Below are 16498 nucleotides of genomic sequence, written 5' to 3' on the forward strand. Positions count from 1 at the left end.
AGTTGTGGTAGTTTTGAGTCGATAGAAATTGTAAGTAAAAAATGCAAATTTATTTCTGTTGTGTTTCAAAGGCATTTAAAAAAAATATTGAGTGGTGAGTCACACTGGGAAACTTTGGGTTTTTTTCAAAAGATTAAATTCCACAACTTAAAACTAAAATAACATACCTTTTGAAGTGATAAAGTTGGTTAATATTTTAACTAATGGTAAATGTTACTGAAAGTAAAAACAAAACAAAAAAAGTAAATTTAATAAGAAATACTCACATGTAAAAAATCCAGTGTTTGAAATGAACCAAATCTCGAATCTCTGCAAGGATATGTCTGCTCCCGTTTCTGAGAAGTATCCAGTGCTGTGCTACCTATATTTAAATATTCACATGAGGAAAGTTAACCCCATATATAACCAAAAATTTTAGTCATCAAGTTTTGTCATAGTTTTATAACTTTGGGTCTACAGAAACCTTGGCAGATCACTGTGGCAATTCTCCATACGTATTTTTATGAATGCAATTTGAATTCCTTTTGATCCATATTTCCAGAGGAATGGCGAGTTCCAATAGCAAACCCACTGGCTGTGTTTCTGTTGCAGGCTTTCCTTGGCTGTGGGTTTGATGCTGGTACATTTGGTTGTTGTTGATATTCTTGTGGCTATGGCAAGTGCTATTAATGTAGGTGTGGCTATTGTCACCTTTTACAACAGCACCAGATATGAAAGCTGTGTTACCAATATACAGTAGTTTTCAGAAATAGCTTCACCACATTTCCAAGTCAACTCGGCCATGTCTATTCAATGCACTTAAGCAGAACTTGCATATAATTGGTGTTACACCCCTTAAAACGAATATTTCACAGCCTTAATAATCATAACAGCCAAAACCAAAGCTGGCACCATTCCATGACTATAGTCAAAATTACAACATGGCAATAAAATGACTATCGCCAAATCAGATTGTTAGCTCAGATAGATTCACCACAATTCCACTGTTCATTTTTGGGATTTTACAAAAAAACATGATTACAAAAGTATAATTAATTCAGATTTACCGGCATCATAAACCACCAAAAAGGCAAAAATGTCAGCAATCACAACATTATTTTTTATTGAAAGGGATCAAACACCTAGCTTAAAAGCAGTCTTTATATTGTCCAGAATTCCTACTTTATTGTCAAAGCAAAGTGATATTCCAAATAACTAATACCCTTAAGGTTAGTTGCTGCAGGTAAATATCTGCAGAGACAATGAGACACAGCCACCCCTGTGCTGCTATATTTTGTCAGGCTCATATTTAAATAAAGAAATGAGGATTATGACAGAGGTCAGTTTGGTTGCTACATGATGACAACCAACCAAACTATGATATTTTGACAGTTGAATAATGTGAAGATGTTTTTTTTTTCACTTTTTAGTTAGTGGTCTTGTTAGTATTATTTTAAACTAAACATCCATGACACTCAAACATTCACAGGTAGAAGTCAGATGCTTTTGTTTTGTGACAAGCTCATTTTCATGTGCAAATAAGGGATCAGACAAAGGTGATGCATGGTTTCATCATGAATTACAAAGTACAATAGCTTTGACCAAGCTAGAGGTGTGCTGCTAGGGCAGGGGTTAACTTGGGCCAGAGCCCAAAAGAGACATCTTAAACAGAGGGCGTTGTGGGGTTCAGCAAGAGAGATGTATTTTAATGTTATGATGTTATTCCGGCTACCTCCCCTGTTGACCATGTGTAGGCCGGGGGTCCCGGCTGTTAAAATGGTCTGAATGGGATGTTGAACATTGACAGCTTTAGAACCAGGTATGGAAGGTGGACAGTGTAAAATGGTTGGTAAGCAGGCTAAATCTAGTGTATAAAACTGCTAGGTAAGATACACATTAAGTTAGTGTTTATAGCACCCAGGAAGCAAAAGGATACAGCCAGCTTTGACTTCACATCCCTGACGACGGAATCCCCGACTATCAGTGTTGACGGCGGCAGCGTTGTGGACCATGGGGTAATGGTGTCCGAAACAGTGGACACAGCACCAGGGTGGGTGCTGCCCTTGGCCAGACAAGTGTCGGCAGAGTGTCTGGATACTGCCTCATTCAATAAACTACAGTGCATACGGAAATTTTTCAGACTCTTTCAAGTTTTCCACATTTTGTTAAGTTTCAGACTCATCTAAAAATGGATTCAATTCATTTTCATTTGATTTTTCTCATCAATCTACACACAATACTCCACAATGACAAAGCGAAAACAGGTGTTTGGAGTATTTTGTTAATTTATTAAAAATAAGACTGAAATACTGAAATATTCCGTTTACATAAGTATTCAGACTCTTTGTTTTGACACTTGCAATTGAGCTCTGGTGCATCCTACTTCTATCAATGGTCCTTGAGATGCTTCTACAACTTGATTGGAATCCACCTGTGCCTAATTGAATTCATTGGACATAATTAGGAAAGGCACACACCTCTCAGACCATGAGAATCAAAATCCTGTGGTCTGGTGAAATGAAGATTGATCTATGTGGCCACAATTCCCAACGGCGTGTATGGAGGAAACTAGGCACTGAGCATCACCTCATTAATACCATCCCTACAGTCAACCACGGTGGTGGCTGCATCATGCTGTTTTTGTCCAGGATTCATTTGCTGGGGGGCTTTTAGGGTGCAACGGATGAGGTGGGAGGACAGCCAACCAAGTCACGCTGTACCGGAGAAATAGGAAAGGTCAGCTTCTCCAAAAATGTAAACTTATTTTCAATATGGAGACCCTCCTGTGCAATTGAGCTCTGGTGCATCCTACTTCTATCAATGGTCCTTGAGATGCTTCTACAACTTGATCGGAGTCCACTTGTGCCTAAGTGAATTCATTGTACATAATTAGGAAAGGCACACACCTGTATATATAAGGTCTCACAGTTGATGGTGTATGTCAGAGTGAAAACCAAGCCATGAGGTCGAGAGAATTGTCCGTAGACCTGCGAGATAGGATTGTGTCGAGATATACTGTTGATCTGGGGAAGGATACAAGAAAATTTTTGCAGCATTGAAAGTGCCCAAGAGCACGGTAGCCTCTATCAATCTCAAATGGAAGAGAGTTGGAACCACCAACAGTCTTGCTAGATCTGGCTGCTCAGCCAAATCGAGTGATCGGGGGCGAAGGGCCTTGGTCAGACAGGTAACCAAGAACCCAATGGTCACTATGAATGACATCCAGAGTTCCTTTGTGGAGATGGGAGAACCTTACAGAAGGACAACAGCACTGTGCAGCACTCCACTAATCAGCCCTTTATGGTAGAGTGGCCAGGCAGAAGCTGTTCCTCACTAAAAGGCAAATGACAGCCCGCCGGGAGTTTGCCAAAAAGCACCTGAACGACTCTCAGACCATTAGAAGCAATATCCTCTGGTCTGATGAAATGAAGATTGATCTATGTGGCCACAATTCATAACGGTGTGTGTGGAAGAAACCAGGCACTGAGCATCACCTCATTAATACCATCCCTACAGTCAAACACGGTGGTGGCAGCATCATGCTGTGGGGATGTTTTTCTGTGAGAGGGACTGGGAGACTAGTCAGGATAGAGGGAAAGATGGATGCAGAAAAATATAGAGCAATCCTGAGTGAAAACCCTTTCCAGAGCGCTCTGGATCTCAGGCTGCGGCAAAGGTTTATATTTCAACAAGACAACAACCCAAACTGTACCGCCAAGAAAACACAGGAGTGCCTTTGGGAAAACTCTGTGAAAGTTCTGGAGTGGCCCAGCCAGAGTCCAGACCTGAACCCAACAGAGCATCTCTGGAGAGATCTGAAAGTGGCTGTGCACCGACGCTCCCCATCCAACCTGGTTGAGCTTGAATGATTCTGCCAAGAAGAATGTGAAAAACTTCCAAAAGAAAGGTGTGCCAAGCTTGTAGGATCGTTCACAAGAGGACTTCAGGCTGTACTAAGTGAAGGGTCTGAATAATTATGTAAATGGAATATTTCAGTCTTTCATTTTTAGTAAATTAACAAAACACTCCAAAAACTTGTTTTTGCTTTGTTATTGTGTAGTATTGTGTGTAGATTGATGAGAAAAAAATGAATTGAATCCATTTTGAGATGAGTCTGAAACATAACAAAATGTGGAAAACTTGAAATGGTCTAAAAACTTTCTGTATGCACTGTATGTTCAGTTGAAGAGATCTTTTCGGGAACACGGGTGGTGAGTAGTGGGCATTGGATCCTCCGCCTTTGGATGCAACTCAACGGGCAGCGGTCGGAAGTCGTTTTTGTCCAGGATGTCATTTTCATTTGCTAGGGGGTGTTTAGGATGTGACGGATGTAAACTTATTAGGTAAAATGTAAACGTGGTCTTCCATTTCCTTACTATGTTCCTCACAGTGGAAACTGACAGCTGAAATCTCTGAGATAGCTTTTTGTAGCCTTCCCCTAAACCATAATGTTGAACAGTCTTTGTTTTCAGGTCATTTGAGAGTTGTTTTGAGGCCCCCATGTTGCTAATCTTCAGAGGAGAGTCAAAGAGAAGAACAACTTGCAATTGGCCACCTTAAATACCTTTTCTCATGATTGGATGCACCTGTCTATGAAGTTCAAGGCTTAATGATCTCACCAAACCAATTTTGTGTTCCAATTAATCAGTGCTAAGTAGTTACAGGTATTCAAATCAAAAAAATGACAAGGGTGCCCAAATTTTTGCACAGCCTATTTTTCACGTCTGATTTAATTTCATGCAACTTAATATTGCTAGACTAAAAATCTTTGTCTGGAAAATACCCCAGTACTCAGCTTTTATTAGAAAATGAATGGCATGCCACTGTGATAATTTTCTTTGAAGACGGAGTAAATTATTAAGCAGTCTCAGAGGGTTGCTTAAACTTTTTCATACCACTGTATATACATAGATATAAAACCTTGTATAGACAGTTGTGTGCCATTCCAAATGACAAATTTTGTACCGTTTACAAATTATGTACAATCAGCTGAATTAACCATGGGTGGGATCCAATCAAGGTATAGAAACATCGCAGAGATGATCAAAAGAATGGGACGCACCTGAAACGAATTTCTAGTACATACAAATATATTGTACATTGAAATACTTTCTCTTTTATAAAATGTGTACAAGACTGTTAGATGATTTATAATTGTTATAAGACAAAAGAGTACATGATGGAGTTGTCATGATTCTTGCACAATGTCAAGCAAGTTTAACGGGCAACATTTGTGTATTGGCCAGTATTACAAAACCAAGACATTAAAAAAGTACGAAGTGCTAAACCACCCTCCAAATTACGATTTGATGTTTTGTGCTTTCCTTTGTGGTTTATAGATTCACAGGAAAGTTTTTTAATTGACAGTAAAAGCCACTAAAATGCATTTATGAAGAAAGTAAATTCCATGTATGACATAATAAGAGATCATAAGCGAATTGTATGTTGCACACTGACTTTATTAAGTAGGCATTGACAGGAAACGTCATTTTGTGATACTATAGACGACCTCTCATAGACAAGAAAAAACTAAGAATAAATAAAAGGCAAGCAAAACACAAAAATTGAATAATAATATAACATCAAAGAATAATCAGTGTCCTGAATTCATGCAAGGAGGACAAGTTAGAGGATACATTACCTATTACACCTTTGAGTGTTTTATTGAGCCTACCATGATCACTCACAATGGATGAAAAGAGTATCTGTGATTAAATCAACAGCTATTATCGCTGACGTTAGTATTTTTTTATTCACTCATTCTATTGTAATCTCTAAAACATTTCTAACAGTGCTTGCACATAAAACAGAGAAAATGGATAGTTAAAAAGTAACACCCAATGAAACTTTTATCTTTGCTGAAACTCCATTGGTTTAACTTTTCACCTTGCTGCAGTGACATACAAGTGTATTCAAGTACCCCGTGACATCTTTGTTGTGTGTAGATTCAGGTGCAGCAGAACATGTTTCTGGTGACACTCATCATGATGCTGACATGAAACTTTCCACCAGAGGACAGCGAAAAACTGGTTTTCAGGCCGGTGGTTAGTTAATTTTAACTTGTGCTAGATAGTGCATGTAATTCTTTGCAAGAAGATCAGTGAAGATTACACCATGTTTTGTTTCACTGTGCGTCTAATGATAGAGTATTTGATCTACTAGATTTGGTTAACAAAGTCTAACTACATAAATTTTGGTTCCCTGCTTTTTGTCTTTGTAGCTTGTAGAAAAATATAATCCATTACATTAGCCACTGGCTTCATCAGTCTCTTCCTCTTGTTTTTCGGGTTCAGTCACCCACCTCAGTTTGACGTCACTCCGTAAAGTCTCAAACCTTTCACCTAGCTGAGAGGGAATAAAGGTGACATTAGAAGACCATTATCTGCATGATACAATATCAAACATTTGATCCTGAGGTTTGGCCATGAGGTAATTTCCCTGAGGTCTGATCATTAAGTGCGATGTGTGAGGTCTCACAAAGAGGTGTGAGACTGGGTACTGATCCTGAGGTCTGATGCCTGAGATCAAATTCTGCTGCTTGAGGTTTGATCCCTGAAATACTATACTGAGATCTAGCCCTTGAGGTCAGGATCATTGAGGTCTGATTCTGAGTACTTGTCTGATTCATGAGGTCTGGTCATGACATATAATGCCAGAGATCATCCCCAAGGCCTCAGGTGTGAAGTCTGCCGAGGTTTGATCTTGGGAACTAAGAACTAAGGTCTTATTCCTGAGATCTGGTCGTATGGTTATATGCCTGCGGTCTGATCCTCACACAGATTCTGAGAACTGGGAACTGATCAGATGGACGGACAGAAGTTCTGATGTCTGAGATTTAGTTGTGTAGGGACAGGAGGGAGTTTTACCTGCTGGAGAATCTGGGTGTTAGTAGCTGGATCTGAAAGGTTAGCAATAGTCTGAATCTTCATCCTCACCATGGTCTTCTTCACTCTCAGGTCTGAACAGTATGACAAACATATATCCACAAACCAAGGAGGGAAATATTATTGCATCGTGAGAACAAAGCAGAGACGCATTTATGAGATGTATATATATTTTTTCACCTTTATAGCAACAGAAGGAAATTTTATAGTCACATTTCAGATCATGCCAACCATGGTCTAAATTCTCAGCCGCACAGTTCTCGCCCCCATAGTTATCTGGCTCTCCGCTTTTCCAGTTTGTGAAGGAGCTGCTGCTGTTGTCGGACCACCTCCATGGTTCTCTGTACAAGCCAATCCACGCAATATCTGTTGACATCACTGACATCACCTCTACATTTTCCTGAGCATTCTCGGTCATAGCCAGGTCTGTGTGGTATGTTCTGCAGTAAGTCTGGGCATCCTTCCATGTCAGTGGATTGTTAATTGCAGTATATGTTCTCTGGCCTGGAGGATTTGTATCTACAATAGAGGAAAAGTAAAGCTAGTGTGAGAAGCGCAGCAGCATTAGCTGTGAGGTGATGGAAGTGTTACTTTACAGATTAAGATTTTAAATACAAATCAACTTATAAGATACACATCAAATACTCAACAGAACTTTTACTTTTGTGTGTGTGTGTGTGTGTGTGTGTGTGTGTATGTGTGTGTGTGTGTGTGTGTGTGTGTGTGTATGTATGTGTGTGTGTGTGTGAACATGTCTTGAAGTCTGTCCCTGACAGCAAGAACAAATAAGTTAAAAACTCTGTCAATTAAAGCTGAAAATCTTGTTTTCTCCAGTGGTTTAACATCTCATCTTGCTATAGTGATGTTAAAGCTTACTGTAGTATGTGTCACTACACTCTGACATCAGTGAGCAGGGTTATTACAGGTGTAATTTAGCATACTTCTGACCACATCCAAACAGACTTGAAACCTTTACAGTTATGCACTGCTCTTCAACCTGGTAATCTTTAAATAAGTAAATACAAAATATTTCTTACCGTTGAAGCAAAGAAAAGCCAATTTAACTGAACAGTCTTGATCGGCCCATGTTCCCTGTCTTTTAACAAACACACATTTCTGATTTCCACCAATATTATTTGGCTCAGTGGGGTACCAGCTGTGGTAATCAGTTCCTGAGGTTTCACCAGTTGCTGACCATCTCCAGGAGTTTACATCATTGCCCATAACTCCCTTCCAGGATTTTGGGTCATCAGTCAGTCCAATCCATGACCAAGTGGTGCGAGCACCTGGTCTCTTCAACCTGCTCATGTCCTCAGCGCTCTCAATGGTCACCAGATCAGTGTGTTTCTCTCTGCAGTAACGCTGAGAATCGGTCCAGGTCATTGGCAGGTTGACAAAGTAGTACTCATAAAAATGGATTCGAGAGCAGGAAGTGAGAGCAAATCCTGAGGGTTGATGATGGAGGACATATTTAGTTGTAAACTGTAAAAATCATGTTTTATATAGTTTTACAATAGAAAATGTCTCAACTTTAAATTAATGTTTCTTTGTTGACTTTGAAGTTCATATAATGAAAAAAAAGATAAATAGAAAACAGTTATTGTTTCCAAAAAACAGTATTGCATATCTCAGAAATAAATGTATTGCAATTTTAACTTTGAGTCAGATATGGATAACTTTTAGTGAAGGAAAAACCTTTTCAAAACTGAAGATGATTTTTAAAATGAGAAGATAGGTGATCAACAGAACTCTTACCAAAGAAGAAGACAAAAATCAAATGCTCTGTACAGTCCATTTCTGATTTCACTGAAAAGTAAAAAGAAAAAAAGTATAAGTAAAAACATTGTAAAAAATTGTATGAAGTATCAAGCATTTACCAGGATAGCAGATATTAATGCAAAAACCCACCTTAAACAATGACATGCGTACAAGACATGCTACATTTCCAACAAGCTTGACTATGGTTTTCAACTTGGTCCAATATCTGTAAAAAAGGTAGATAAATAGTAGATACAAATTGTAAATAAATAATGAATGTAAATGCATTTCTGTTGTGTTTCGCAGGCATTTTAAAAATTTAAAAATTACTGTGTGAAACGTATGTAGGTGATTCAGACTGGGAAACTGTAGGTTTGTCAAAAGGTTCATTTCCACAACTTAAACAAACTTAAATAACAATATACATTTGAAGTTTATAAATTTGATTAATTTTCCAAACAATGGTACATTTATTGTAACATTATTGAAAGTAAAAACAAAACAAAACAAAAAAAGTTCATTAAATAAAATATACTCGCATGTAAAAAATCCAGCCTTTGAAATGAACCAAGGGTAACCCCTTATATAACCTTAATGTTTGGTCATCAGAAAATTAGACTTTCAGTGACAGATTTTTAATCTGGGGTCTACCAAAACCTTGCTAGATCATTGTGACAATTTTATTATACATATTTTTTATGAATGCAGTTTGAATTCCTTGTGATCCATTTCTCCAGAGGAAGGCAGAGTTGCAACAGCAAAGCCACAGGCTGTGGTTACCATGAGAATGGGTGTGTCCTCTGCTGTTGCAGGCTCTCTGTGGCTGTGGGTTTGATGCTGGCAAAAGTTTAACGTCACTCCGTAAAGTCTGGAACCTTCCACCTAGCTGAGAGAGAATAAAAGTGACATTAGAAGACCATTATCTGAATGATACAAGCATTTTGGAAATCTAGCTTCATAAAACAGAAAATACCATAGTATTATTGTAGCATTTGACATTAATGTCGTGTTGTATTTAGCAATGGAAGGCAGCTTTACTTGAGGAATGTTACCTACTTGTAGGGAGTCATCAGAGTCAACAGTCAGAGCTGTTTTGATTGTTCTCTTTTGTGTCAATATAGTTTTTTTTTTGTTTTTTTTTTTTGTCTGAGGCCATTTGATTCATGATGCCTGTTACTGAAATCTGATTCTTAAAGTCTGATTTATAAGGTTTGAGCCAGAGACCTGATCCTAAGGTCTGGCCATGAGGTCTTATCTCTAGGTCTGATCCTTAGATGTGATGTTTGAGGTCTCACACAGAGGTGTGATTCTGATGGTCTAATGCCTGATATCTGGTTGTATGGGTCTTTACCCAGAGGTCTGATGCCTGAGATCAAATCCTGCTGATCGAGGTTTGATCCCTGAAATCTTATATTGAGATCTAGCCGTTGAGGTCTGATTCTGAAGATGTGTTTGTGAAGTCTGAGCACTTCTGTCTGATTCTCCAGGTCTGAACATGACATGATGCTAGAGATCACCCTTGAGGCCTCAGGTGTGCTGTGGTTTGGTTCCTTAGATCTGGTTGTAAGGTTACATGCCTCAGGTCTGATACAGATGCCTGATGCCTTGGCTCTGATCCTTGAGATCTGATGCCTAAGGTCCGATCCTGAGATCCTGAGATCTGATGCCTAAGGTCTAATCCTTAAACGGATTCTGAGATCTGACCCTGGAAAATGGTCAGTTGGATGGACAGAAGTTCTGATGCCTGAGGTTTTATTTACCAGTACAGCAGACAAAGAAAAATCCATCTTAAACAATAACATATGTAGAGGGCGTGACATTTTGAACAGGCTTGACTATGGTCCAATATGTATAAATTAGTTGTAGTAGTTTAGAATAGATTGTAAATAATAAATGTAAATTTATTTCTGGTGTGTTTCAAAGGAATTTTAAAAAATATTGAAATTACTGGTTGAAACGTTTGTAGGTGATTCACACTGGGAAAATGATTTTGTCAAAAGGCTAAATTTCCCAATTTAAAATTAAAATAACAATATTAACAACTTATATTTGAAATTGATAATGTTGATACTCACATGTAAAAAAAAAATGCAGCGTTTGAAATTAACCGTAGTTGGAATCTCCGCGAGCAAATGTCTTCTCTCCTTTCTGAGAATTATCCAGTGCTGTTCTGCATTTGACATACTCATATTTAAATATCCAAATTAGGAAAGTTAACCCATTATGTAAACATAATGTTTGGTCTTCAAAAAGTTAGATGTTTTGTTACTTATTTTTATAATCTGGGGTGTATAGAAACCTTGCCAGATCACTGTGGCAATTTTATGATCTATACATATTTTTTATGAATGCAGTTTGAATTCCTTTTATCCATAGTTCCAGAGGAAGGCTGAGCTCCACAGCAAAGCCACAGGTGTGTCACAGTGAGAATGGGCATGCCCTTTGCTGTTGCAGGCTCTCTGTGGTTGTGGGTTTGATGCTGGAACATATGGTTGTTTATGCTATTAAGGTAATTCCACTTTCTTTCTGTGCATAGATGTATAATAACATGTAATTGTGTACCCTGTGACAAAAACCACTTAGCTAGGCTACCTAGCTAGCTAAAGAGCCCTCTTCTTCACCAATTGAGCTTGTATGTGAGTCAATGGCAGGCCCTCATCCTGACGCACCTGTTGCTACAGCAGTGCTTTCCACCTCATTGGTTGATTTTTGCTCTGATGTGAATTGTCAGCTGTGAGACCTCGTATAGACAGTTGTGTGCCTTTCCAAATTATGTCCAATCAGCTGTATTAACTATGGGTGGGATCCAGTCAAGGTGTAGAAACATCTCAAAGATGATCAAAAGAAATGGGAGGCACCTGAACTGAATTTCTAATGTGTGTACCACATTGAGGTACTTTCTCTTATATAAATCATTGTGCATCAGGCTGTTAAAAGATTTATAATTCTTATACAACAAAAGAGTACATAATGAGGTTGTCAAGATTCTTGTTTTATTTCAGGGCAGCTGAAAGGGCAATGTTTGTGTGTTTGCTGTTCCTTCATGGTTTATATCTTTTTAATTGAGTCTCAAAGCCTGAAGATGGATTGAGGGACAAAATAAATTACATGTATGACATAAGAAGAGATCATAAGGAAATTGTATGCAGCACACTGACTTTATTAAGTAGACAACAAAAGGAAGCCATGAATTTCAGCTAAAGTATTTCATTTTTTTATACTACAGACCTATCATAGAGAAAAAAAAGTATATCTATAAAAAGAAAGACAAAAAAAACAAAATAGTTAAGCAAAACAGTTTACAACAGACATGACTGAATAAGTAAGATAACATGAAAGAAAGAATAACCAGAAAGTTTGAGGTTAAAAATGACCCTCAATCTTTCATATATTAAGACATATTTGACTATTTTATTGAGCCTATACCTTGATCACTCACAACAGATGACACTGGTTTTCAGGCTGGTGGTTAGTTACTTTTAACTTATGCTAGATAGTGCATGTAATTCTTTGAAAGAAGATTAAGATTACGAGAGGCTTTGTTTTACAGCGAGTCTAATGATAGAGGATTTGATCTACTAGATTTGGTTAACAAAGTCAAACTACATAAATTTTGGTTGCCTGCATTGTGTGTTTGTAGCTCGTAGAACTATATAATTCAGCCTTCATCAGTCTCTTCCTCTTGTTTTTCGGGTTCAGTCACCCACCTCAGTTTAACGTCACTCCGTAAAGTCTTGAACCTTTCACCTAGCTGAGAGGGAATTAAGGTGACATTAGAAGATCATTATCTGAATGATACAAGTATTTTGGAAATCTATCTTCATAAAACAGAAAATACTTCCAAGTATTATTGTAGCATTTGACATATTTCACACAATAAACATTATTAATGTAATGTGTTATATTTGCCAATTGAAAGCAGCTTTACTTGAGGGCTGTTACTCTCCTTGTAGGGAGTTATCAGAGTCAACAGTCAGAGCTGTTTTGATTGTTGTCCTTTGTGTCAATATAGCTCAGTTTTTGTCTGAGGCTGAAGTCTGAGTCCTGATATCTGGTTGTAATGGTCTGTACCTTGAGGTCTGATAACTGAGATCTGGTTTTGACATCTAGTGCTCGAGGTCTGATCCATGAAATCTTATACTGAGATCGAGCCCTTGAGGTCAGTATCATTGAGGTCTGATGCGTAACATGTGGTCATGAGGTCTGATGTCTGTGATCTGATATCTGAGGTCTGATTCTGAGCATTTCTGTCTGTCCATGACATGATTCCAGAGATCATCCTTGAGGCCTGAGGTGTTAAGTCTGCTGAGGTCTGATATGACAGAGTGTGAGATCTGATCCATGGAACTGATCAGATGGAAGGACAGAAGTTCTAATGCCTGAGATTTAGTTGTGAAGGGACAGGGTGGAGTTTTACCTGCTGGAGAATCTGGGCATGAATAGCTGGATCTGAAAGGTTAGCAGTAGTCTGAATCTTCATCCTCACCATGGTGTTCTTCACTCTCAGGTCTGAACAGTCCGACAAACATATATCCACAAACCAAGGAGGGAAATATTATTGCGTTATGAGGAAAAAGCAGAAAAAGCATTTATGAGATATATATATATATTTTTCACCTTTATAGCACCAGAAGAAATTTATATCAGTACACATCACATCAGCCCAATCATGGTCTGAATTCTCAGCGACACAGTGCTCGTCCTTGTAATAGACATCAGGCTGTCCGCTTTGCCAGTTTTTGAAGGAGCTGTTGCTGTTGTCCGACCATCTCCACGGTACCCGGTACAAGCCAATCCACCACCGACCTGCAGATGGAAACTTTGACATCACCTCTGCATTTTCCTGAGCATTCTCAATCATAGCCAGGTCTTTGTGGTTTGTTCTGCAGTAAGTCTGGGCATCCGACCATGTCCGAAGAATGCCAATTAAAGTATATATTTTCTGGCCCGGAGGATTTGTATCTACAGTAGAGGAAAAGTAAAGCTAGTGTGAGCAGCAGCATTAGCTGTGAGGTGATGGAAGTGTGTCAAAGCTTACAACATAGTCATGCAGAGATGAGTAGATAAGGTTACGAATGTTGATTTTTATTCCCCCGTCTATATACATTGCCTTTTGACACATCTAAATTTAGGAGTCACAATACTTTGATGTGGGCAAGATTAAACTGGTCACAGGTCAAAAGTGTTAGAAGAGTTAGTTCAAGAATTAAAGCTAGGTATTTTTTTTGTGATGACTACGGTTAGGTTAAGGGGCTAGGTAATACATTATGTCATGGCGATAATGGAAGAAGACTGTGTATGTGTGTGTCTGCATGCAAATGATCTTCAACAAAAAGGTTGAAGACCAACTCGGCAGCAGCTGAAAATCTTGTTTGCTCCAGTGGTTTAACATCTCACCTTGCTATAGTGATGTTAAAGGGGACTGTAGGGTGTGTCAGTACACTGTGACATCACTGAGGGTGTGATTACAGGTGCAATACATCATACTTCTGACCACCCCCATACACACTTGAAACTTTCAGCCACAGAGGACAGTTATATGCTGCTTTTCAACCTTGTTATCTTTAAATAAGTAAACACAATTTTATTCTTACCATTGAAGCAAAAAAAATGGAATCTATCTGAACAGCCTCCATCGAGCCATAGTCCATTATCATCTATAAAACCACAGGTCTCACGTACTTGACCATAATTTGGCTCATTGGGGGCCCAGTTCTGGTAATCAGTTTTTGCCGTTTCACCAGTTGCTGACCATCTCCAGGAGTTTACATCATTGCCCATAACTCCCTTCCAGGATTTTGGGTCATCAGTCAGTCCAATCCATGACAACCCGGTGTGGGAATTTGATCTCTTCAACTTGCTCATGTCCTCAGCGCTCTCAATGGTCACCAGATCAGTGTGTTTCTCTCTGCAGTAACGCTGAGCCTCGGTCCAGGTCATTGGCCGGTTGACATAGTGGTACTCATAAAAGTGGGCTTGAGAGCAGAAGGTGAGGCCAAATCCTAAGGGTTGATGGTAGAGGACATATTTATTTGTTGATCTCAATACTGTTTAAAGGATTTTTATCCCTTTCTTTTCATTTTTTTTAGTTGTACAATAGAAAATGTCTAATCTTTGAATTACTGTTCGTTTAATTGTTCACTTCATTTGTTCACAGATTTATATTTCAGCATCTAACAAACCAAATGGCAAGTAAATGACAAAAAAGAAAACCATTCATATTGTTACCCACAAACAGTTTTGCACATCCTGGACTCAAAGGTGTTCAAATCCTATATGGGTAACTTTTAGTGAAGAAAAATGTTTTTCAAAACAGAAGACAATTTCAAAATGAGTCCATACAAATGAGAGCTGGTTATGAGTTAATACTCCTGACATTTTCTGTAAAACTAGTATTAAGAATGGTCAGAGGTTTTCAAATGGCTTTGCTGCTCCTATGAAATTTCTCTTATAGGCCTGAATTTACCAGCTGTTTTATGGTGCATATGATCTGGAAACCAAAAACCATCAACGTGAAATTAAAGCAATCAGAACTCTTACCAAAGAAGACAAAAATCAAAAGCTCTGAACAGTCCATTTCTGGTATCACTGAAAAGTAAAAAGAAAAAAATGGAAGTAAAAAAGTAATAAAAAGAAAAGTATGAAGTATCAAGCATCTTCTAGGACAGCAGAGATTAAAGCATTAAACAATTACATACGTACAAGACATGCTACATTTTGAACCAGCTTGACAATGGTTTTCAACGTGGTCCAATATTTACAAACTAATTGTAGTGGATTATAGGTGTTGTAAATTGTAATTAGTAAATGTAAATGTATTTCTAGCGTGTTTCAAAGGCATTTTAAAAATATTAAAATTACTAGGTAAAAAATATGTTGGTGATTCACACTGAGAACCTGAGTTTGTTAAAAGGTTCAATTCCACAACGTCAAACTAAAATAACAACATTACCAATATCCATTTCAAGTTGATCAAATGACAGCTTGATCAAATATAATATAATATTGTAACTGATTATTATTATTATTATTATTATTATTATTATTATTGTAAAAGTAGTGAAGGTAAAAGCAAAAAAGAGTCAATTTGATAATGATAACAATGATAATAATAATAATGATGATAATAATATTAATTATGATAATAATAACTAGGAATAAATAGAAAATGTACTCACATGTAACAAATCCAGCATTTGAATTAAGTAAAACTGGAATCTTTTCAAGGAAGTATCTGCTCCCCTTTCTGTGAAGTATCCAGCTCTGTGCTGCATTTTTACATAATCATATTTTAATATTCAAATGAGGAAAAGATAACCTCTCAAAAATGTTGACATTTTGTCACAGTTTTATAATCCTGGGTCTACAGAAACCTTGCCTGATCACTGTAACAATTTTATTTTATATATATATGTATATATATATATATGTATATGTATATATGTATATATATGTATATATGTATATATATGTATATATGTATATATATATATATATGTATATATATATATATATACATATACATATATATATATATACATATATATATAAAATAAAATTGTTACACCGGAGTTTTATATATGTATATATGTATATATATATATATATATAAAACTCCGGTCAATATCACTGTCCATGTAATTTAATTAAATCCTGTCTATTTAATTAATTTAAAGACAATTCATTTTGACTAATTAAACTATAACTATTAACTACTCTCAATATTAGTGAAATTAAGTTTCTTTTTTTAAAACATTTTGTATGTCGGCCTTTATTTTTGATGACAGATCTGGATTATACTGGTCTGACACAAATCTGTTGAGATGTTCTGTCATTCTCCACAAACAACTCTTTTCAGCTGCTCTTTGCTGGAAGGG

At 37.5% G+C, this 16498-nt stretch overlaps 2 protein-coding genes across 3 annotated transcripts; both read right to left on the reverse strand.

Annotated features, from left to right (window-relative positions):
* Positions 1 to 5417: 5417 nt before the first annotated feature.
* LOC111644536 (C-type mannose receptor 2-like) lies at positions 5418 to 8987 on the reverse strand. The gene is made up of 6 exons (XM_087170214.1): positions 8772 to 8987; positions 8619 to 8669; positions 7901 to 8308; positions 7044 to 7382; positions 6846 to 6937; positions 5418 to 6324 (listed from the first exon to the last, which is right to left on the reverse strand). Exons 2-6 carry the CDS (start codon positions 8656 to 8658, stop codon positions 6226 to 6228), a joined length of 978 nt encoding a protein of 325 aa, XP_087026340.1. The 5' UTR covers positions 8659 to 8669; positions 8772 to 8987; the 3' UTR covers positions 5418 to 6225.
* Positions 8988 to 11760: 2773 nt separating this feature from the next.
* LOC147817595 (macrophage mannose receptor 1-like) lies at positions 11761 to 15858 on the reverse strand. Of its 2 annotated transcripts, none has more exons than XM_087170216.1 (6): positions 15800 to 15858; positions 15162 to 15209; positions 14216 to 14623; positions 13239 to 13427; positions 13039 to 13130; positions 11761 to 12372 (listed from the first exon to the last, which is right to left on the reverse strand). In XM_087170216.1, exons 2-6 carry the CDS (start codon positions 15196 to 15198, stop codon positions 12280 to 12282), a joined length of 819 nt encoding a protein of 272 aa, XP_087026342.1. In that variant the 5' UTR covers positions 15199 to 15209; positions 15800 to 15858; the 3' UTR covers positions 11761 to 12279. The 2 variants fall into 2 exon arrangements, with proteins under 2 accessions (XP_087026342.1, XP_087026341.1); XM_087170215.1 differs by having other exon boundaries at positions 13239 to 13583.
* Between the last annotated feature and the right edge of the window lie 640 nt (positions 15859 to 16498).

This window comes from Seriola lalandi, unplaced genomic scaffold (genome assembly GCF_002814215.2).
Source record: "Seriola lalandi dorsalis isolate HSWRI2012SDOR001 ecotype SW California unplaced genomic scaffold, Sedor1 jcf7180002054934, whole genome shotgun sequence".
In the NCBI taxonomy this organism is placed as follows: domain Eukaryota; kingdom Metazoa; phylum Chordata; class Actinopteri; order Carangiformes; family Carangidae; genus Seriola; species Seriola lalandi.